The sequence below is a fragment of the Cornus florida genome, unplaced genomic scaffold, assembly GCF_030987335.1.
Source record: "Cornus florida cultivar Cherokee Brave unplaced genomic scaffold, ASM3098733v1 CherokeeBrave_3.0.0_Hap2_Chr01, whole genome shotgun sequence".
Taxonomy (NCBI): domain Eukaryota; kingdom Viridiplantae; phylum Streptophyta; class Magnoliopsida; order Cornales; family Cornaceae; genus Cornus; species Cornus florida.
In genome coordinates, this window is record NW_026775571.1 from 116,830,707 (window position 1) to 116,855,101 (window position 24,395).

The 24,395-nt window shown below is 36.0% G+C and overlaps 2 protein-coding genes across 3 annotated transcripts; both read right to left on the reverse strand.

The window, feature by feature from the left end:
• Positions 1-4,316: 4,316 nt before the first annotated feature.
• Positions 4,317-8,651, reverse strand: LOC132316468 (probable 2-carboxy-D-arabinitol-1-phosphatase). The gene is made up of 7 exons (XM_059814943.1): positions 8,446-8,651; positions 7,266-7,420; positions 5,764-5,883; positions 5,584-5,683; positions 5,211-5,350; positions 5,023-5,102; positions 4,317-4,675 (listed from the first exon to the last, which is right to left on the reverse strand). The coding sequence occupies exons 1-7, from the start codon at positions 8,600-8,602 to the stop codon at positions 4,549-4,551; spliced, it is 879 nt and encodes a 292-aa protein (XP_059670926.1). The 5' UTR covers positions 8,603-8,651; the 3' UTR covers positions 4,317-4,548.
• A 1,176-nt stretch (positions 8,652-9,827) lies between these two features.
• LOC132316476 (protein transport protein SEC24 A) lies at positions 9,828-22,736 on the reverse strand. Of its 2 annotated transcripts, none has more exons than XM_059814956.1 (14): positions 22,587-22,736; positions 21,158-22,316; positions 20,920-21,058; positions 18,710-18,900; positions 17,546-17,653; positions 17,242-17,445; positions 16,811-17,042; positions 15,915-16,064; positions 15,631-15,787; positions 14,940-15,067; positions 14,495-14,817; positions 14,213-14,401; positions 12,297-12,537; positions 9,828-10,264 (listed from the first exon to the last, which is right to left on the reverse strand). In XM_059814956.1, exons 2-13 carry the CDS (start codon positions 22,262-22,264, stop codon positions 12,304-12,306), a joined length of 3,162 nt encoding a protein of 1,053 aa, XP_059670939.1. In that variant the 5' UTR covers positions 22,265-22,316; positions 22,587-22,736; the 3' UTR covers positions 9,828-10,264; positions 12,297-12,303. The 2 variants fall into 2 exon arrangements, with proteins under 2 accessions (XP_059670939.1, XP_059670933.1); XM_059814950.1 differs by having other exon boundaries at positions 9,828-10,303; positions 22,587-22,735.
• Between the last annotated feature and the right edge of the window lie 1,659 nt (positions 22,737-24,395).

The following is a 24,395-nucleotide window of genomic DNA, read 5'->3' on the forward strand; positions in this document are numbered from 1 at the left end:
TGTGAACTCAGGTGGGCTCCCCTCTGTGAAAGAACTCCTGACCTTTTCCCAAGGATTTGTCTGAACAACCGATGCTGGTATCGGTGCCTGCTGAACTTGTGATTGATTCCGAAGTACAGCTATTACCCCAACTTCTATAGCCTGAGCAATGAGGTCATTGATATGAGCAGGATACACTAGATCTCCTTGATCCGAAACCTGCTAAACTTCCTCTTGCTCTTCCTGAAACTGACCATCATCATCCTGAAACCCAGGCATTTGCTGCTCTTCCTCCATTTGCTAACGCCGCAGGCGTTCTTACTGCCTACGTGCCGCTCTCTTTTGTCGACTATTTCCTTGCATGTTCTATCCTTTTCTAGTGTTAACCATGCTGTTAACACAGAAAGACAGACATCAGTACGATATAAATAGATCGTAAAGGAATACAATGAATCCTAAACTTAAGCTCTAAACAAGATAAAACGCTACGAGGAAGTCTTAATACGAAATACCCTAAAGACACTTGAACCTAGAGTGCTCTGACACCAACTGTGATACCCCTCGACTTTGAAACATGGGTTGATTAGGCCCAAACCTAAATTAATATATAAACAAGCAGGAATACGAAAAGACTTAAGAAATAAATAATAAAGCTGAAAGAATTCTAAATATAAAATCCTCAAACGTTAAAGATTAATATAACCAAGCTTTCCAAAACTTCCAAGAGTACAACTCGAGAATCCATCTAGTGGACCCCTAAATAAAATCCCAACTAAAAATAAACAACTGAAGATAAAAATCCAAATCTAAAACATGGAATGAAATACTACGTCGTTGGTAGAGTGAATGACCGTCTCTGCTAAGCCCAAACAAGCCCTAAGACTGGAACCGTCCGATACCTGAAAAATTATAGTGGGTCAGGCCCACGAACAAGTTCTTAACTATCTAGTCCATATATATATATATATATATATAAATCCACACTACGGGACTCACGCTGGACTACAAAGGGGTCTCAACCTGAATAGAATGCAACATGCAGAACGCACCAGAGGTGGGCATGAATACCTAGACCTAATAGGATACACCTCAACCGTCATTGCCAGTTATGCATCCCAATGCATATACGCTCCCTAACCAATGATCTTGAGATTCAAGCTCATATCGTGGTACCATAAATTTATATATATAATCCATCCAAAACCAGAGTATGTCATTCAATTGTTCATTGATTTGACATAAGATTTCTAATCCAGTTAGTCACTCAACTTATTCAATTGATCTGACTTAACCACAAATAACAATTAATCCAGGTAGTCACTCAACTTACTCAGTTGATCTGACTTAAATATAAGTAGGATTCAATTTTTAAAATCCATTCCCTTATTACAGTAAGGTAGGCCTTAGCGTTTTGAGCTAAACCATCCCTAGTATGCCATCGTCCCATACCGGTGCATACAATCTATAATATCCATGTAATTGACAGAATTTAATATAATAATTTTGAAGTTAAACATGTCATTTAGGTTTCGTTTGGATACGGAGGAGAGAAAAGAAAAGAAATGATTAGAAGAGAAAAGAAAAGAAAGGAAATAATAGCTATAATGTTTGGATAGATAGGAGAGAAAAGAAAGGAAAACATAATATTCTTGTTTGGATAAAACGGAAGACAGAAAAGAAAGGAAAGAATAACAATGAAATTACTGTATTACCCTTTTATATATTTTGATAAATAATCATTCATAACTTGATAGCATACTGGTTTTTTTTTTTTTCTCTCCCTCAGTTTTATTGGAAACTAAAATTCATAATAACTAGAAAAACAAGATAACTTGATAGCATACTGTTGTGTGTGTGTGTGTGTTTTTTTTTTTTTATTATTTTTTTTTATTAAGTAACTTGATAATATACATATAACTTGATAGCATACTTCGAAGATAGATAAATAAATATGTATATAAGATTTTTATACCACATTTTCTCATCTCTTCGTAAACTTTAGGGGGTTTTTTTATTTTTATTTTTATTTTTTGGATAATTAAAATAATACTAAATAATTAATACCAACTAAAAGTTAGTACATTCTTTATTAATAGACAATTTTACTATAAATCAATGTCTACACGTAAGATATGCAATACATTGATGTACCTTATTATCCCCTAAGTGCTATAGTCAGATTTTTTTGATGCTATAACATGATCTTTATCTAGCAACGTCATCAACAAAACTATTACTTAGTCTTGTTAGAGCACTCACGATTTTAGATACTGAACAAAAAAGGATTTGATCTTAGATGCATAGATAGATATGAAAGATTGGGTTTTATTTTTCTATCCAATTCTATAATTTTCTGGCAACAAGATGAAGCATAAGAAAAATCACCAGACACCAATTCTATGAAATTCACTGGTTGAATAAAAAAGCAGAGCAAATACACTGAATTGAAAGCATCGAAATCATTGATATGTTTGCATAGCATACATATATATATATATATATATATATATGGAGAGAGAGAGAGAGAGAGAGAGAGAGGGAGGTAGTACAGAGATTGGAGAGTGGATAGGAGCGTGAAGAGGAGAGAGAAAATTGGAATTTCTTCTTGACTTGAGCAAAGTGCAGTGAACGAAATAGGGCAGCTGAAGGGATTTGGAGGGTGAACTCTGTCTTTGTCATCCTTTCCCCTCAAATCCTCTCAAATCTTCTCAACTTTGAGAGGATTTGTTTTTACTGTGCTAAAGGGATTTGGAGGGATAGCCTATCCCTCCAAATCCTTCCCAATCATTTCTTTTCTTCTCAATTCCCTCCACCCAAACACACTAAACTCTATTCTTCCCTTTCTTTTCTCTCCAAATCTCTCCAATTCCCTCAATCCAAACGAGGCCTTATAGTTTTGAGAAATAACTATATAAGGTCACTTGCATTCACATACATCGTTACTTCCTCTCTCAAAAGTTTTGTGGTTTGTTTCTTTGGACAATCCTGTATGTACCCGTCAGATTATTGGATGATTTTCAGGTATGTTGGAGCTGTCTCTTCAACACTCCAAGCAACAAAACGAAAATCCAGTAGAACATGACTACCTGACCGACTTCTTCTTCTACTTCTTCCTCCGACGACACCAATTCATGGGCCGTTCATGGCCTAGTCGCCGCCGGACTGCACTAGTGGCGGTGGCCGGGGCATAGGCTTCTTTGTCTCTCCAAGGATTCGTGAGATTTCAAAGGCAGGTGATCGGAATTATACCAGCTCGGTACCTCCTCTTGATTCCAAGGCAAACCCCTCGTTTCCATCCTCGGCAAAGCCCACGATTCAGGTACTACTCTCTCTCTCTATTTGTATATGCCATATATATTTATATATGTTTGGTAGAATTTAAATCTTGTCCCGAACTCTGTAATTGTTCTAAGTAGACTTCTCATATATGAATTATGGAAATTAAAAATTGGTCCCCAATCCATTGGTTTCAGTGTAACCAATTTGTCTAATAAAAAAGATAGAATTTTGGTCAAATTGTGTCGAGTAAGAGTTGCTAATAGATATACATTGTAGTCCTATGTTGATCTTTATAAGATACGAACATTCGAAAATGTGACTCACTTGCATAATTTGTTGTGCATTTCCAGAGAACTTGAGAAAGGGCAAAACTTGCCAGCACATTGAACCTACCTACTTGGTATGTACTGCTGCAGAGAACGTCATTCACTTCAATTTTGATAGAGAGTACATATACATGTACACATGCCTATCTGTCTCTTAGTCGCACACAGAGAGATGATGATGATGCTCAGTGCTATATTTTTTTAGATTGCACATTGAACCTACTCAGACATTAATGTTTATTTGACAAATATTGCATTATTGGTTGCAATGCAAAGACATTGTGAGAAACATGGGGTGAGAAACATTGGGTGAATATGTTTATTGTCACACATGAATGGCCATAATTTGTTTGTATCTAATCATATAAAAGCTTCAGGTTCAGTATGTCTTATCAATTGTCATTGACATGTGTTTCTTACATGGGTTTAGTACTTAAGTAGATGCATGCTTTTGACTTTGGTTTAGTTTTCATGTACTCCCTCTTTCGGTGGCTCACCTGTTAAACGTGCATTTTTCTCTAGTATCGATGTGTTAATAAATAGAAAATGTTTTCTTTCCACCTAACTAAGCCTTCATATGATTGCAATGCAAATTTATGGACATAAAACATAATACAGGAGAAACAAGGTTGATTCGTGCGTGTCTCATTCGGAACTCGATCCAATGCAACTTGACGATGTCTTAATTCTGACTACAACTTTAAAAAGAAGGGGAACCGAAACCCAGCAATATAGAGAAGAACGCAGTTAATGACGTATAAACTGTCTAAAATAATTTAAGCACAACAATAAGCATCAAAAATGGCAAATCATGTTTTGATAGAAATGTTCAACTAACATGATTAATTTTCCAATTTGCACCTATTTTTTCTGTGTAATGTTGTCTCTATATAAGGTTTACATTGTGTATTGGGAAACAAGATAAGATTCTTTCTCACCATCCAGTGCACTGTGTCGATAACTTTCAATAAAGATAAATATGATCAGCGTACATGTGAGCTGTCATGTTCAAGGATTGGAGCATTGCTTCTCCTCTCTCGTTGAAGTTAAACACAGATATTCCACCATTGTTCACATCAATTGCGCGGAACCTGAACCAGTAAACACATTGTCAGGTCCAACTGCTAAAAGAACTCGAAATAAATGTGTTAAAATGATAATACAGAGGTAAAGCTTTAGCAAGCAAATAATATTCATACGACCTTTAGTATTCCATTATCGTCACGACTAGGAATTGGAAGGTAAAGACTCTCTTTTGATAAGATTTGACTACATTATGTGAGAGACTGACTGTACATGTGGTTCTCAGGTTATCAACAAAACCTTAAGACTTCATACAAATATCAGAATTTAGTATTCAACCAGAAACATGATCAAGTGATGCTAATTATATTGTTTACAAGAACCCAAGGTTAAACTATTGCCTGCCAATACTTACCTCTCTGGGCCTAATCCAAGAGCCGTGCAGATCAGTGCCCTCAACATAGACTTGTGAGTCACAACCAAAAAATTCTCTCCCTGATGAAATAATATAAATTGTTGGTGAATCAATAAAGATCCTAACATCATCACATAATGACTACAATATTATCAACCAAAATACGTATAGCAGCAGAAAGGGCTTACAGGTGTAAACAAAATTTCCTTCCAAGCCTCACTTGCCGCTTTCCATAGTTCTCGAACGGGGTAAACACCATTCACACTAAAATTTGATGGATCTTCTCTCCACATTTTGTACTCTTTCGGATATCTCTGCCTAGCATCCACTGCCTCCAAATACTAAATGTAAATCTTTTTAAGGATGTGAATTAAGCAAATCTTTTTATTTCCCGTTTCATTTTTTTAAGTGAAAACAGCTACCTGGCAGCTTGAAATTGAAACTTGAATAAAAATGACTATTAATTTGTTAAAGATACACTATATATCAAGCCAAATTGTTATCAACTAGGACAATTTTGTGGTTTGGAAATATCTAAACATTTATAACACAAGAACACACCATTTTTCATGCCTTGAAGAAAAAGCAGATTGGCCTCCTTCAGTGAATCAAGAAATACAATAGGTGTTTCCCTGCCTTGCCACATAACTTCAGCGGTGGACTGCAGTAAATTCACACAATTGAGAAATTGATGGAACAGTTAGCGTACCTAGAATATCAACTTAACTGTGTTGTTCAGACCTTGGCACGAGATATTGGACTCGAGAAACATTGATCAAAGTTTATATCTGCTAAGGCATCTCTGCACCTTTCTGCTTGCCGCACTCCAATGTCTGTCAAGATGGACAGATTTGAGCTTCCCTAAATATAAAACACTGTGATTAGCAGCTATAGAAGTTATGAAATGTCAAAATATAAAGAAAATATCCAAGGTGGAATTTCAGTTTTAAAATAAGCTTTCAATCCCAAATATAAAAAAAAGGGGGGGTTCACAAGAAGCTTTCAGTTATCAAAAACCATAGAAAGAAAAAGAAAGATTAGGTTGAAAGCAGAGAACAACAGCAGAATTTGTGAAGAATTTCACTCGATGTGGGGTGATTTGGAAACCAGCTAAATCCAATTATAATCTCAGCATTGACTCTACGCACTTCTATTTCTTGTTCAACATTATTATCTCCTCAGGCTATTCTCATCGAATCCAAAAAAAACATAGACTTTCTCTCAACAGAACTTTATTCTCACCAGTTCAGCAAATTCCACCCGTCATACATCATATCATTTTGCATTTTTTGCATGAATTGTCCTTTCAAACCTTGAACCACATAATTCAACTCTTCAACATTTGGATGCTAATTTGCTTGATACTATAATACATACTATACTTAATATAAATTTTGTATAATTATGATCTCTCTTTTCAACTTTAAAGGCAAAAGATAATGCATTTCAATGAATGATAGGAATTTTTTCTCTCATTGGATTAGAAAATGAGATTTTTTTACTGCTCAGTAAAGACCCTTCATAAAACCTATAATGTATTACAAAGTAGAGAAGCTGAAATAAAATTAGCAATTCACGGCAAAGTATACAATTACAATATAGATACAAAACTTATTTAGATCCAGAATTTTCAATATGAGGACCATATCAACTCATAATTGGGAGAGCATGGATAAATACATGGTTCATTTGGTGAAAGAGAAGGGTGGGTGGAGGGGGCAGTGGTGGATAGAATAGTTTATATACTTTGGTAGGAAGGAAAAGAGAAAAGAAAGGAAAATAGGAGGACAGCCTCTTCCTTTAGGCCCACCAATCCTCCTTCCCCCCGAAAGTGAGTGGAAAGTAGAAAAGAGCTCCCCCCTTTTATGTTCTTATATGTGCCTTTCAAACAACACTCTTCCTTTAACGTGCAAGGGTATACTAGGGGGAAAAAACACATCTTTCCACCATTTTTTCCTTTTCCTTTTAGCTTGAACAACCAAAAGGAGGGAAAGACCCCTCTTTCCCTGTAGAAGGACTTCCCGTGCTTCGTACCTATTCCCTTCCAATTTTTCATCTTTCACGCCAAACACAGTCTAGATATATTTTATTACGTATAGTGGCTCCACATATGATGAACAAAAGGGCACGTAAACATTTCAAAGGAATAATGAATGAAGACCAATACCACAGCCAACCCCATCTGTGGGGCGCCCTACCAACAAAATCTTAAAGAATATAAGTAAGGAATTGAGGTTGCAAACCTGAATTCTACTTTCTTTGTTCCAAGAGCTAAGGCCATGCCGCACAAGAGTTACCTTCTTTGGTGAAGGAATCAACTTCTTGGTAAGTGAAGTTGTTGCTTTTTCAAAATCATATGCCCCACCAGTCATTGAGGTTTCATTTTCTAGTTTCTCTTCTGTAGATGCATAATCAAAATCATCTGAGTACAAGTACAAAAATTGATTTGCAAAAAAAAAAATAATAATAATAATGTATTTTTTTTACACTGAAAAGAAAGAAGAATGTTGCATCTTGCGTATATTACATTACAAGCTATGTAGGTCTACAGCCTGGTGAATTTAGCATGAGGATTTGTGCACCAATGAATGTAGCAACAAACAGGCAATTCACTTGATTAGAACATCCAAATTCCAAACGAGTAACAAGCTTAAATATCTGATTTCTATTATGTAAATGTGCTTTTGATTTATAAAGCATTGAGTGAACCCCTAAAAATATATATATATATATATATATATACGGTTTTGGTAAGTAGAACCCCAAAATCAAAATAATGACGAATTCCATTCTACACCATTAAACACATAAGTTAATTACAAAGGCTCCATATAGCACATCACAACCTTAGTTATCAAGAAACCAAGAAGAATTCCGCAGTCTATGTTACATGGATTCTGGTGTGTTTGTGGGGGTATAGTAAGTATGTGCATAAGCATCAGATTTATAAAATTTCCAGAACCCAAGGGCACGGGATCGCGGCTAAATATTACAATAAGCTCTTCTCTCAGCACCCCCATTTTCTCTGCTGTTTCTCAGAGAAAATCAGTGATTTTTTATTTTTATTTTTTTTTAGTCCTTCGATCTCCCCTTTCACTTGAAAAATAAAAATTTGCATACATTTCATAAATTAGAAATAAAAATTAAAAAAATCGTCTGCTTCGGTACATATTAATAACTTACAAGAAAAGGAATATCCATTGATCATTGATCCTTGTGTATACAAGTGATAATATGAATTGGGTTTTTGTAATTTCACAAAAAGTTGCAGCATGTAAGCATTGTACGCTAATAAATTTCAATACACCAAATGTTTCATAAAACCATCATTTTTGGCGGTTGAAATTCTACACGAGGATGTGTTATAGTATTTCAATATGATGAGAACATATATACTATATATAATAAAGAAGAAAGTTTTACCAGATAAAGAGAGGTGTGGGCTTGAAGATGAGCATCGAATTGGAAGCATTGGAGAACATGATGAATGAGTATGATGAAGCTTGCGAGATTGCTTAGAGTCTGAAATGGAATCCCAATAATAGAGAGGAGTGGCTGTGCTGAGAACTCTACAAGTCATCTTTGTTTCGTGAAGAGTTTTCTGTGAGTGGTGGTGTTCTGTATTTCGAGTTATGGTGGTGCTTTTCTTCAATATGAGGGCCCCACTAGCAGGATGTATATGTGACCGATGGGCGATGGAACCTATGCAAGTTGGGGTCCCCTACACTACACAACGACTCTGTCGTTGGTAGGGAACATTTTGATCTGATTGAATGGTGGAGATTGATTTGATTGGAATGAGTCCCCTTATATTTTCAAACTACTGCGTACTAAAATCCCCTCCTATGTACTAGAGCATCTACAGTGATTCACCGTATTGTATTGTCCGATGCGCGACATATTAGTTCATACGTAATTCAGTTCGATACGCGACTCGTATAAACAAATTTACATTTTGTCTAAGTCCGTTACACAGTAACCGCGACCGATTCTACGGACCATAATACTGTGAGATACTGAAATCTATAATAACTCATTTTTTCGTTGTATTATTACAGTAAGGATCCGTGCTCATTCTTGGATTGTGCACGGAGTAAGAGAGGATCTTAGGATGGAGTGATTTAGAAAGAAAAGAATGAATAGTGAATAAAATTTATTGAAGAAAAAAAAAAAAGAAAAAAAAAGAATTGGGAGAAATTTGGAAGGACAGAGTTAAAAAAAAAATATTTGTTTTTAAATCATGGAAAGCCACTTTGTAAGAAAGAGAGTGTTTAAATGATGGAAACCAAGAATGAAATACAAGTTTGGGACAGAGAATAAAGAGAGGAAATACAAGTTTGGGGGCAGAGAACGGACTTCCAGACAACCAGTTCGAAATCGAATAAGGTTGTGAAAGTGTCCCGCCTTCTTTTCTCTCATTTGAGGAAAAGAGGTTGTCCAAGTTATAAAGAAGACAAAAGGAGTGTAAACACACCTGCTTAACTTTGTAAAATGATTAGTATTACTTTTCTCATTTCTGCACCTAAGTTGGCTATATGGTCGATGAATTAGCTTGATTTAGGGCAAAACTAATTTGAACTGAACGTTGATTTGATTTGCCACGTAAACTAGAAAATCAAATCTAGCCCCAATAAGACAAATTGTAGATTCTTGTTTCATACAATTTTTGCTACCAATCCATATGCAAAGATATAATAAAAATTCCAACGAAAATAAGGAACGTCATAAATCCTGCTCCTAACATATTTATCTTGTATGTCATTCAAACACACAACAGCTCTAGGCAGCACAGATGACTAGCCAAATGTTTAAAAAAGATAAAACCATATATTCAAAATTCATGCGAGTCAAGACTACCCAAAAAGAGAAACAAAATTGCATTTAAATACCCAAACCGTGTGTAGTAGCCACACAGTTGGCAATTGGGTGCACCGTCTATAAAGATGAAAACTCGAAAAACAGGAAGAAACACAACTAATAAAATGGTGGAGGACAAGTGAGAAAAAAAAAGAAAAAAAAAAAAAAAAATGTTCTTCCAATATAATGATAGCGGCACAAGATATATCAGTAAAAAAAAAAAAGTACACCACCCCTAATTATTAAATCGGGTAATGAAACAACAAATGCTATTCATGAATCTGATTCCGGTGATCAGTCTCATCAGCTCAGCCATAAATAATTTGAAGGGAACCAGCAGCTGAATTCACGATTATTTCCGACTCCGGTAGGAACATTTGATCGCCTGGATGGAGAAAACAGGAACATGCCAATAATAAACCCCCTGCCAGAATTAAAAAAATATTGAAACAGAAAAATATCACAGCATGTCAGATGACTAATTCCTCTGAACTCAGGTATTTCATGACTAAATTTCTATAAGATGGAACATGAACTGTTGAAATCAAGGAGAAAAGAATTAGTGCTAAGGTCGTAACAGGTTTGGGATAGCTTTCTCATAAACGGCTAGGACTCAGATACGCCACCCAAGAAGCAACAATGAATTACGTCAATGCAATTGACCTCGATCCAAAATAACAAAACTCAAATATAAAGCTGATCCATCACTAAGGTAATAAAATTTAAAATATTAGTGATTAGAATTCTTCACTAGGGACGGATGAAGGACCATAAAAGTCTTTCAAGGAAAATCACCAATTAAACTCTATTTCCAATTTTTGCTGAAGCTCTTTGTTTAATAGATTTGAAGGTTATGAAAACACTGATTTCACCATCTCAAAATTCAATTATGTGAGATAAACCAGTATTCAATGCGATTGAGTCACTTGGGAGTTCATGATGGCAGGTTGTAAAGGTCATTTTACCAGTTATACAACTCGTGGTAGAAAAAGATGCACGTTAGAAATGAACTTGAAACAAATACACAGCCCATAAACTACCCAACAGAATAGGATAAAGAATTTGGCACCTCTATAAATCATGTACAACTTATAATCAAGAGGGAAGACCATAGTGACATTACAGCAAAAGCAATCCCAAATAAGACAAAAATCACAGCTCAAACCTGCTGTAAGCTGTTGCACAAGCATTTTAAAAAACACTTGGGTTTCTTACGCTTGTGTTGGTTACCGCTCATGAGAATGACAAGCGTCTTAGAGTTGCATTACATCAGTACATCATTTTCCCAGTCTAATTTTTTATGGATCAGTCCTCAGTCATTTTGCACTTAAATGACAGGAGACAATGATGTCACATGCTTTAACTTTGTTAACTTTTCATATTAAAGTGCATTTGTAACCGAAAGTAGTTCAAGGTAAGACTTAGAAATTATTTCTTAATGACAACTTAGAAAATCATTATCAAATCTATCACCCATATTAAATTACCAAGCTAAATTATATTATAAATTTATAAGTTTAGCAAAATTCATTAAAAATCATTGAAACTTACAACTCGTAACATTTGGGGGGTAAAACAAGGGTATTGCGACGTTTAGTAGTAGTTGAGCCAGTGAAAAAGAAATATCATGGTTCCAGCATCCGTATTCAATAAACGTTCATTACATAGCCTAACAATGCTCCCTTCCTAGATATTGTTGTGAGGGGTAACGTGCTCGATGAAGTAGAAAACATCACAGATGTAGTAGTTATCGGGTGCCTTAAAATATGCCTTCATTTGTGGAATATTAAAGAGTGCTAGTGGCAATGAGGATATTCTTAACGAGAGCATCCTATACAACATCCTCACCAACCATAGTTTCCTAATTCTATCATGTGGCAAACAAATGGAAGAAAATGTACACACTTCGCCTCATTTTTTTGAGGCACTTCCAATTCTCATGAATAAATACATTTCTTCTTCAACACTTCTCTTCTTTTTCCACCGTTACAGCAGAATAAGGGTGTGTCACCTTTTGACTGGAAGTACAAAGCATGATGCATGGCTTTGCCAAAAGGAATAGAACTCCAAGTGGGCTTATTTTAAGAGAAAAAAAACACATATCCTGCTGGTCCATGAAACAGTTTACATAAAACATTAATCAAATATAGCAACTTAAACATTAAGTAGTTTTGGTCATAGTATAACGGACAGATGGTGGTGAAATAACCTACCCCATCCCTCAGTATTTTCTATATGAGCATCTCTATGTTACATGTCCAAACTGCATTTGATGTATTAGTTTTTAAGAGCTTTAGTCTGCCCCAAACGATTCTTTCAAACATAAGAGGATTTCTATCTGAACTGTTGATTTTGACATAACAGAATTAAAATCAAAATCTCACATCAACTAAAAACCACTAAACAACTAATGTTACCTGTATATTATGCATTTTGCTGCACTTGTCGGTGTATTTGCAGAACCCAATCAACATAGCCATTTGTACCGCCAACCTGGTCCTCTAATAGATTTCCAAGTAAAAAGAAACCTTCTCTAGGTTGTTCACCTTGTCTTACAAGATGACACAGCTGATAATACGAAGGGTCATTCTCCCTAAATTTCTTGAGTAACCCCATTAGCTTTCTTGACATTTCATTATCACGCTCAGAAAGGCTAACCTGATTATCAAGAACAAAACAAGAATACAGCATCAGAGAGTGTCAATTACCAACAAGGATTAACTGTCAAACCAAACTTGTAATGCCAATACAAAGTAGAATGAGTAACAAAAAGTCAGCTAAACCAAAAAAAGAACAGAATATTTAAGCTTGCAACAGGTATGCTGAGGAACGAAACTCTTTCAGTGAAATCCTACAAGATGCAGAAGCATTCAAACTCTTCATCCAATTTATTGGAAATAATTGTTAAAATCAAATCTACCAAAACAAGTTAAGGAACGGTTCTTTATTAGATTCAGAACCTTGTACTGCTTAGTCCAGCAACATCCATTCTCATAAATAACTAAGAAAAAGATAAATATGAAGCTCAGCGTTTTCTCTGTAAAACATTTACCATGGTGGAATATTGACCAATATGATGCAATCATATCCATTTTTGAGTTTGATGAATGCTTGAGGCTTCATTAGACCTAAATGCAGAGCATCTAGCCCAAAGAAATTGGCAACTTGTTCTAAAATTAAGGATTCGCTCGAATAAAAGAGAATAGGTTCAAATTGTAAACTCGCAAGGCAAATGCTCGGCCCAAAACTCCATGGCATATAATATAGGATGAATTTTATTACGGCAAAAAGAACGCTTGAATGACCTTGACTCAAGTCATGCAAGAAAGAGATAAAAGAGTGCAACTCAAGCAACAAAAGTTGAAACTCCTGGAAACTTCATTTTCAAAGTTTCATGTGCACGAGGAATTACGTCTTAGGAAATTGAACAGTAAAGTGTTAGCAACTCCAGAGATTTAAAATCAAAATTCCCCCTTGTGAAGTTTGACGGTTTGCATATACTCAACTAAATAATTTCTCGAACGCTCATCTTCACAGAGCATTCAAGTCTTTTGATAAAACTTTCTTGTATTAATATAACCATGAGAATCAGTATGGTCTTGCATATATACTACATAATTGGCCGAATAAGGTTTTATATAAAGGTGACAGACTCAAACTGAACTCATAAGATTTTTCTTTCGTTCATACCAGGTAATTCCGTATTGTTAATTATCTTTAATCAACCTTCTATAAATTCCAATATTTTTGACAATATCATGCGAGTAAGGGACCTTATTTTAGTTCCATCCATGTCCAAAAGTAATGTCAAATGCAGATCACAAAGTTAATGACTATTCTAGCATATCAGAAGCAAAATAGAGGTTAATATCATATTTAACCAAAACATCATCCATCTGTATCTTCACAATTTTGTGTAACTTCAAAAAAGCGACTGTTTTAACACCGATTTGATTAGATTACGAACAGGCTTGACCACTTATAGTCAAGGTATGGTTGCAGCTACCATGTTCTCAGTCTACAAGGACACTACAATTTTAGCCATTCCTCCTAATGTTTTTTTTTTTTGAAATGTCAATATTTCATATATAATATTTCAAAAAAAAAAAAAAAACACAACAACAACATTAGGAGGCCACAACAATACATCATCCCAACCACCTACTCTTATACCAGAATACTTTCAGTTTTGACATAATCATGTTTCATGTCAGATGCTTCTTATCAGCGTTGAACATAAACATCCTGATGCCTATTAAATAAATCAAAACCTAAAATGGCCATATAAAAATGTGCACAAAGCATTTAATAGTTTCAAATTTATAGCTTATACCCTTGAATAGTCTGTTGCAAAGTCTTCCCCAAGTAGATTCATGGATACATCGGGTGAAAGCATTCTGCCAAACCATATAACAAACCGAAAACCATCATCGTAAATATAAAGTCCTCTGGAGTCTAAGCTTTCTGCAGTAAGTGGTAGCCTTTTCCAAGTGTTGACAAATTCATCAGCTTGAGGAGATGCCTGCATATAAGATATGCAGATGTGACTTTACATATTTGAAAAATTAACCACATTATTGAAGAAAAGTCGAATGAAAAATATATATGTATATACCTTTAATAGATACTCATCAACCCTAATCAAATTAGGATATAGAAGCTTCAACAATTTTTTAACAGGTAGAGTCATCATGGTGTATCCTGATGCACATCGTTCATCAAGCTGAACATCAGCATATCCACCGCGAAGGGGTGTTGATTTACAGAGAGCTAAACCATACAAAGGCAAAAACTTCAATGATTCAGGGTAGATCATCCGGCCTCCCAAACGATGTTGCACAGCATAGAGATTTCGATATTCTCTTAAGGCTTTGACGATCCTTTGAAGAACAGAATTTCGAGCATCTTCCAGTTTGTAGGACAGAGATTTCTCGATTGCTGCAGTTTAATTCACTTCGTAATAAGAAAAATAACAACCCACCTAAATCTAAGTTTCACAGTTACATATTGCAAAACAATCAACCAGGTTGAGGGTGGGAGGGAAGGAAGTTTTATTGTACCTAGCCTGGATAACAAAGAAACAATGGCACCAGCATCAGCCTGGCGGTACATCTCTCCCAGATCTGTAACTACCGGTGCTGCTGCTGTATGTACTCTAATACGCCTTTCTCCAGAAGATGAAGTATATCTTTTGATGGTTAAGAAATTTTAGACATTTGTAAACTGCCCCACTCCAATAAAATTGCACTGGGAGCCTGGGATCCAACATTAATAGCTAGTGCATATATCCAGCAGGAAAAAATACAAATAAAGCACACAATCTAGAACAGCAGAGTAACTGGGAAAGAGCCTTGAAAAGAATATATCCTTTGTGAGATATCGATTATGAGAAATGACTCCAAGATAGGATTTTTCACACTCAATTACCTAATAGATATGGTCACCCCAAAGTATCAGAGATAGGGCCCTACAAAGCCATTTGAGTCAAAATTTGTCAGCTCTGAAGAGAGGAGAACAATGTATTTCAGAGGGGGAGGGGGTTAGAGACCAACTAGACACGAGCAGATGATTCAGAAGCACAAAATAACACGAGATTATAATCAAGTTCTTTTTTTATATATAAAAATATATTTTAGAATGGAAAGAAAATTTGAAAATAAAAGGGAAAATTGTTTTGCCAGTGACATCCACACGCGCAAGAGCAGAGTCGGCAGGTATGCTTGAATCCTATTTTCATTAACTAAAGGATACAATAATGCAACTTGGAAATATACAGTCTGAGTTGTCAGTAATGTTTCTTCAAGACATAACTGCATCGCGTAAGCTTTGTCACAATCTACAGCTGGAAGTGCCAATAAATCTGTGGATCTTAGCATAAAGTGCCCATGATAAGTTGTGAAGCGAACACCTAGCGGAAAATGAAATCAGCTTTCAGTATCCATATGATTAACCAAGAAACTTAACTAGGAAGTTGAACGGAAAATATAAGCAAACGACTTGAGACTAGCAGTTTTTTTGGTATCAAGAGAGATGACCTTTTCCACATCTTATGCGCATGACAGCTTCCCAAGCAGTTTCTCTTGTAAGATCTCTGGCTAATTCATGACTCAACCTCTCTTTGTGAATGGTTGATTGGAAACTTGGATAGTAATATGCCTGACCACCAGTATATTTTACCAAAGTTCCTATATAGAAAAATCAAAGTTGGGAATGTGATTGTCACATGTACATAAATATCAAGTGTATTATAATTAAAAGCTAGAATGAGAGAATATAAACTCAGTGATTCAAAACTTCTATAGCCCAAGAAGTTGGAAGCTTTATAGAAATTTATGGGGAAATTGCAAACTGGTGCTAAAGAACACGCTGTGAAGATTTAAATATTATAGAAGACAAGCGAAAAGCATGGCTATTTGGTTATTCAGCAAGATTATGATATATACCTTGCCAAAGACATTTTATTATATTTAACTTCAATTGTTGTTTTATATTTTTCTTTTTACATTAATCTCGGGTATTTTGGTAAATTTATTTGGCAGTAGAATGGTCCTGCATGGCTTTGTTTTTGGGCTTAGTTATATAATTTTTCCACATTAAATAGGTCTAGTGATGAAGGCCCAAGTCTTGACACTTGGTTCCAAGATTACTTGGCCACGTGTTGCTTCCAAGCTCAGGTCCTCTACATATGGTGAATCAGATGACCGCGAAGCATCGGACATGAAACTACCTCAGAAGTCCAAAAATTTATAATGAACACAAGGAATAACACAAAATAATTAGTCATAGCAGCAGGCATAAAAGGCGAAAAAATTCATTACACACTCAAATAAGTTACAAAGTGTCAATAAAAGGTTCTTATATTTCAATTTTGGTCTCAGCGTTGATCTACTTGATGTGAAACATGACCAAGCATAAAACCATAGTCACATACCTAGGGAGGCTATATCAGTGTACTTGTCACTGAATGCATATGCATTCACCGTTATCTGATACTTGGTAAAATCAGCAGCCATCTGTTTATAAAATGGATCTTCTGGTATTCTTAATGCCTGCTCTTTATCTGTTCCATAAGCACGATGGTCATCTCCACGCAGCCTTAGGCGCCCAACACCAAGCGATGGCAGTGTATTCTGGAAAATCAACAATTTACCGCCAAGTTGGTTCTGCGAAGGGGGGGGGGGGGGGGGGAGTAGTAGTGTTAGGTCTAAAAGTCAATACGCCAAAAAACTACCTTGAAAAAGAAATAAGTAAATTAAAAACCAATTAATTAGAACAGGAAAGACTACTTAAAAATTAAGAAATAACTCAACAATGGTCACAAGTCAAAGTTTAAAAGGTGCTTATATAAAGAAACTAACACACCATAACCATGAATGCAGCTCTAAGAGCTGGACCAAAAGCGGATTCCACATTCAAATTGTCCTGAAACATGGATGGCAAGCTATCTAGGAATGCATCCACCACATTTCTTGATTCTGACAAGTTGACAAGCAGATCATCTGGCAACGGAATAAATGTATCATCCAGATCCGCCACCACCATCATTTGGGGCTGCGTCAAAGTTGACTGGCAGAAGAAAAACACACAAATTATTCAACAAGGATTAATGCTATAGCAGGGGAACTTGAGGTGTGCCACATAATCAGTTGTAACACAATTCACTTGCCTTCATATTATAAAAATGTATTGTGCTGTCAAAAGTTATGAAACCAATCTGTGTTCTGGGGAAGCCAGGCAATCTATCCAAACAAGACTTAATTGTTTGAGCAACAACCTGCAAAATAACAATGAAGGTGAACATAGATTCAAGAGAACTTACACGAACTCTCCTAAGTGTGTAAATAATTCGTGTCAAACACGAGACTATGACATAAAACAGGTGGATATGTATCCGAGATGTCCGGTTGGACTTGCATCTAGCATGCATATCCAATAATTCATGTTCACTACATTAACAACCTCGTCTTTGAGTTTTGCACAAAATAAATGTCCATACTAAACACACTATATAAAAACACTATTTTATTCGAATAATATTTTTAAAAAAATTATCAATTTTTAGCTGCATCCCAGTGTTCTTATGTTTGGGTATTTAATAAATCCGACACAACACGTGCCCTATTCCAATTAACAAAGAAAATAAGCCATGCCAAAGATCACATGCAAGCACAACTATCATTCAAGTCTTGATCAACTAAAAGACAATGAAAAATAATAACTGACGATCTCACCTTAAGAAGGAAGTCCACAACTACATGACACCAACTTTGATGAGGTAGTAGTAAACATTATCTTTCTTTTTTGTTAGTTAGTAGTAAACCTTATCCATGTATATGACATCTTTACTTATTAATCTTTTAAAACAAGACAAATACGCGTGACCCAGCTAGCACTTTGAACCCTGCACCTCCTTCTTTGGGAGAGTCGGGAGATACAACTAACAGCGACAGTGCATAGCACAAATGTACCATTCTGGTAAGTATAAACACTATGATTCGTACAAAAAGCATTTCTAAACAAATTACAATTGTGATCCCTAATTACAAATTTCATACATCCACAAATCAATTTCATTATTCTATCTGGCAGATAATGAAAAATGGACTTAGCATTGCATTCCTATGCAAAAATAATTTTGTTCACCAAATAAAAAATATGTGCAAAAATAATTTTGTTCACCAATTAAAAAATATGTCAAAGGCAACTGTGTACGGTATTTCAGAACTTTAAGGCTGTGTAACAACCAAGTTTCAGATTAATACACGCCTGAGGATGGTACAATGCAAGATGAATTGCTATAAATCCACCCTTGCTAGTTAAAAGCGCTTACCTCAAGCATTCCACTTCTAGCAGCAGATACTGAAACGTCAATGAGGAAAAAATATAGAGGTGGCATTGGAGGCCGCACCATGTATTCAGCTGGAGCAATAAACTCAACACTGCCCTTGGTAAGCTCTGGCCGTTGATCCAAATCAATTCTTCGGCCAGTGGCATCCAAATGGGCAAAATAATCACCCGGAACTGGACACGATAGTTGAAATAGATCAGCATGTATGCCTCGAAAAATATATAGAATGAATATACCTACTGTGAGAGTCATTCAATTTCTACCACCCTTAAGAAGTTGCAATTGCAAAAAAATATTGTTTCAGAAAACAGAATTGACCGAGCAGCAGGTGAAGCAGTGTGATTCGAGGTCGTATTGCAGATATCACCCATCTACAATAACAACAAAAATGACGCCCATCCACACACACAGAGGGAGAGAGCCAAACCATAAAAAATAGAGGAGAAATCAATGTAAATGATGCACTGCAATCTGCTGTAACTGTATACAGCAGGCCAACAATCCTTAAGTCATTTTAACCATGAAATAAGTTGCAATGCATGGAACACCTACTTTTTCCAAAACAGAAATGAGAAACATAGCCATACCAAATGTCTCTTGATCAAACAACTTTTCTTTTCTTTTTTTTTTCTTTTTTTTTTGTTCTTTCTACTGAAGCAAACTGGTCCAGCACACATAAACCGGCCAATCAAAAAACAAGTAGTTTTGGGGAGTTTAATAGCTAGTATTAAGAGTTAAAAAACTAATGAGTAAAAGAACTTTTTGATGGTTCAAAAATCACAATATACAATATGGATGACTAAAATAGAAAAGTCCATCAGAACAGGCAAGAAAATAAGGGACAAGACAGTTCAATAAGCTGGTATTGTTCTGTAACTATTACAGCTTCTTGAGGGAAAGAGATGGGAAGTTCCATCATGAGAAAAAATAATAATAATAACAAAACAGGATCAGATTCAATTATATAAAACTGTTCTTATATAGTCATATTAACACAAAAATTGGGTTTACAGTAAAAGAGAAAGAGGGAGCATATTTTTCTACAACCATCCCCAAGCATCATTAAATTCACAAAACCTGGAGAAAATTCAAAGCATATCAAATATCAGAACGAATCGCATGCCACGTGTTAGGATTTGAGTCTTATGTGTTGGCAAAACTCTGTTCAAAAATGGTTTTGATGTTGAACAAAATGTCACTGCGTGTCCCATATGAGCCAGATTACCATGAAAGAGCATTGATTAAGAGAAGATTGGAAAGGAAAGGATTCGAACAGGAAATTGACTTAAATACTTCATCAGACTTGAAGCATACATTAAGTAAAGGTCAGAGAGACCTTAGCGAACATAGCGTTTAGATTGGAATTTGGATAAATTATTAGTTAGATGGACTTCCCTGAACCTATGTAATAAGTATTTGAACTTAAAAATAATGAGTTTTGATAGTTCAGAACTTATAATAGATTAAAGATCAAAAAAATCAAGTTGGATTTGGAATGACAATGAATCGCTCTCTATAACACATGAAGGATCGAATTATGGAAAAACTGCATAGAGGGAGCAATGATCTACCTCATTCCAGTAAGAACCTTAACTTTGTAAGAGTTGTGACGGCCTACGGCCAGTGAAAGAGCATGAGTCAACAAAGGAGCACTAATTCACTACAATAAGGGCAAATCACATAAAGACAAATTCAGTGATCCACAGCTACTAGACTTGTTGAAGACAAGTGTTAGGTAGATTGGATGTAAACCAACGTAGGTTAACCTTAAGGGTAAAACTTGGATTGTTAGCATCTAGATTAAAATTGTGTGGTATTAATATCCTTATTGCAGATGAAACTGAAATATGATGTGGAAGTGTATGTGCACAATAGGCATGTGGATGGAATGACAAGTATACATTACAAAAAAAAATTTAAAGGAGGTCCCAAAACATTCATTATATTCCTTATGTGATTGGTGACACACAGAAATTACAAATGAATGTACAAAAAAAAAAAAAAAAAGGTATTAAACAAGGCACCCTCCGCTACTTTCTGAAGAACCCAAAAATGTTCATGACAGAATTCAATGTTCAAAAATCTTGCTTCTATAAAGCCCCAGCACTTCCAAATAATAAATCATATTGCTGTGTTTACGGATTGATTGTAAATGTGCAGTGATTAAGTAAACAAGTTAGTTGTTAATTTACCGTCATTAAGCAAAGCACAGATGTTGCAACGCCACTTTCTTCCACCATCTGTGAAGGTCACATAGGGATTCACATATGTGCGACATCTTCTACAACGAATAATGCCAGTTGTGGCAAAATTTACTATTGGAACTTCCTCCTGAATGAAACAGTTTGAAAGTTAAAGATATGCACAGATTATAATTGAACCAAGCGGAACATCAATAAACTGCAATTGTTATGAGTGTGTAATACTCACCCCTTCAGGAGCTTCTGCGAGAGGGCAAACAACTGCTCCAAGTGGTAAATGCCACCTTGAAACCAATGACTGAGCATTTGGTATGGCACTAGTAGTAAGCCTTAGAAATCTAGAACTGCAATTCATGGGGTACATTTCAGCAAAGGACTTTGGCACTGCATCACCATCCAATGGCCTCGGCAGAGATTTAGAATCAAGTCCAGGATCAATTGATCCTGGAATAGAGCCAACAGAGAGAGAGCTGAAGTCTTCTATCAATCCCTGCATAGATCCCATAGGAGGTCCAGAGCCTGGATGCTGCATATGTTCCCTTGAATACATGCCTAACGGAGCTGGGGGAGCATAACCACCTTGATTGGCAAGAAAAGGACCAGGTGGTGCCAGTGAGGGTGGAACATAACCTCCTTGATGAGCAGGAAAGGCAGCAGACTGTATAGGTGGAGCTTGTGTAACTGCATTAGACTGCTTACTGGGATACCCAGGAAAAGCTGGCTGAAATTTGGCATTGGCAGCAGGATAAGCCGACCCTGTTGGGGGTGAAGATGGCTGCGAGGGTGGCCCTAACGACTGGCGAGGAGCATTCATGGTTGACGGCATGGAGCTCATGCTTTGAGGTGGAGATCCCATTGGCACCAGTGGCATCTGAGGCTGTTGATTAAAATTAACTTGTGGGGAAGAAACATAACCCCCCGGAGGTCTAATTGTCGATGAAAATGCTTGCCCCATGGGTGAACTGCGTGGAGGGGGTACTTGGCCCGTTGACGGAAACTGTGGTGTTGGGAAACGCTGGTAAGGTCCTCCTGAAGGTGGGGCATACGATGACGGTGGAGGCGGCATAGATGGATCATTAGACCTTCCCGGTGGTGCAGGTCGGAAACCAGAGGCATCTGATCCAACCACAGGCCCAGATGAAGAGAAAGGTACAGCAGTCCGTGGAGCATTTGGTGGAGTAGGTCTAAAAACAGAGGCCTCTGAGCCAGCCACAGGGCCAGATGACAAAAACGGCGTCGCACTCTGAGGTGGAGGAGGAGGAGGAGCAAAGGGGGAAGCAGCAGATCGTGGAGAAAAATTGGGACGTTGAGGATTTTCAGTCCCCATGGCTCTCATATCTCACGCTCGATCTCCTTCCAATGGTTTTACTTCACTGAGTTAACCTAACCTAAAAGAACATGCAATTCAAAACATCTCACTGTTGATAAAGCAAAAAATCTATATACCTAAACAGTCAAACCAATTTTGATGTGAATCATGATAGCATCAACGAGGATTGAGCCAATTGACCATGGAAGCAATATCAAATCCAACTAAACATCAACGCTTGAGAGGAAATTAATGAACTTATGTGACAGTGGTGAATCAAAGACTGAGAAGGTCAAATTCGCATCGAATGATTGTCAACCAGCGGTGTAGTAGAGATGCTGAGACTTACCTGATCAGAGATCTCGCCGGAGAGTCGTCAACGGAAGTCGGAGAGAGAGTCGACGATTGACAACAGAGGGTTAGCAGACATCCAGATGTTATTGAGAGAGAGAGGTGAGCGGGTTGAGTTACACTTACACTCCGATTAGAACAATGAAGAAAAGTATAATTATTAATAGCAACTAATTTCAGAGAAATTTAACCCAAAAAAAAAATTAATTAATTTCAGAGAAAAATTAATTACTATTAAAGATTAAGTAAAAGAGAAAATACAATAAAACAATACGATGACGTGATTAATTATAGGCGGTCCCATTTTTTGAGCTGACGTGGTGTTCGACTGGGGGAGGAGATGTGTGTGTAAATGGGTTTATATTTCATTATGTCTATTTTTAACAAAGAAATAATTAAATGATGGATTATTAATTAAATTTAATAATATAATTATTTATATTTAAAATAACACTTCATAATTTTTTCTTAATCAGAAATAGAACTAATTATTAGTTGAACAGGATCAATATCGAATAAAAAGACAATCCTCTCCCTGGAAAAATAAGCAAGTATAAAAATAAAAAATTTTATGAAAACAAAATTTTTCATTATCTTTCTTTTTCCTTCTATCAAATTCTAAAAAAATTCAAATATTTTATTTTATTTCCTTTCTATTCTAGTTGATTCCAACTAACCAAAGGAGCCTTAATCTTTAGATTTTCCACCTTATATTTATTTAATCTTTAGATTTTCTATTTTTTTGAAATAATATACTAGGGGCGGAGCCAGTGTAGTGCATGCCCAGGTGTAACAAGGGTCATTTTGTCCCACATCGGAATCGGATGGGAAAGAGATTGGGTATAAATGGGTGGGTATGCAGCCTTACCTAACAGTTCGAGCTTTTAGGTAAATGGGCAAGCGCCCACCCGTTACACTTGGTATCAGAGCCAGACCCAGTCCTTGATTCGGTGCTACGCCAAGCGCCCGGCCCGGAAGGCGTCCGGGTGAGTCATCCCGGATAGGCAGGGTGGCCCAACCGCAACGAGGGCGTTGCGAGTTTGGGTGGGAGAGAATGTAACAAGGGTCATTTTGTCCCACATCGGAATCGGATGGGAAAGAGATTGGGTATAAATGGGTGGGTATGCAGCCTTACCTAACATCCCGACCTGGCCTATATATGGTAAAAAAAAATATTTATGCACAAATATATGAAAATTTTAAATTAATACCCCCTAAAATTATTATTCCGTAATTTCAAAACTATCTATTAAGTTTAGTTATTTTTTCTTTTAATTCCATAAAAAAATTAAAAAAAAATTAAATTTTCTTTCTTAAATTAAATTCTGTCATTTTCCTTTTTTGTTTCTTTTTCTTCTGTTTTTTTTTTTCCTAGCCGTGAGCGTACTCATATTTATACAAAGAGGCAGATGCAGCAAAGGCTTTACGTTAGATCCATTTTCATAATAGTAGAAATATATGATTATATTATCTCATAATTTGCGAATGTCATCGTATTTTAACAGTTGGTTACTCTCCGTTATCTTGATTTCAAGTATTTGCAACTTATAACTTCTAATCTAACATTTTTGCATTTTTGCATTTAATATATATAGAGAGAGAGAAAGAGTTAAGTCTAAAAAAAAAAAATCCTTATTATATAAAAAATGTGCAAAAAATACCTCTATTAAAATAAAATTAAAAAAAAATACATATAATTCCCTATATTATTCATTATTTGAGCAAATTGCCCCATATTAAATAAATCTGATGAAAATTAGTCATAGTGATGTCATTTTTTTTTCTTCTCAAAATCCAAAAGTACCAA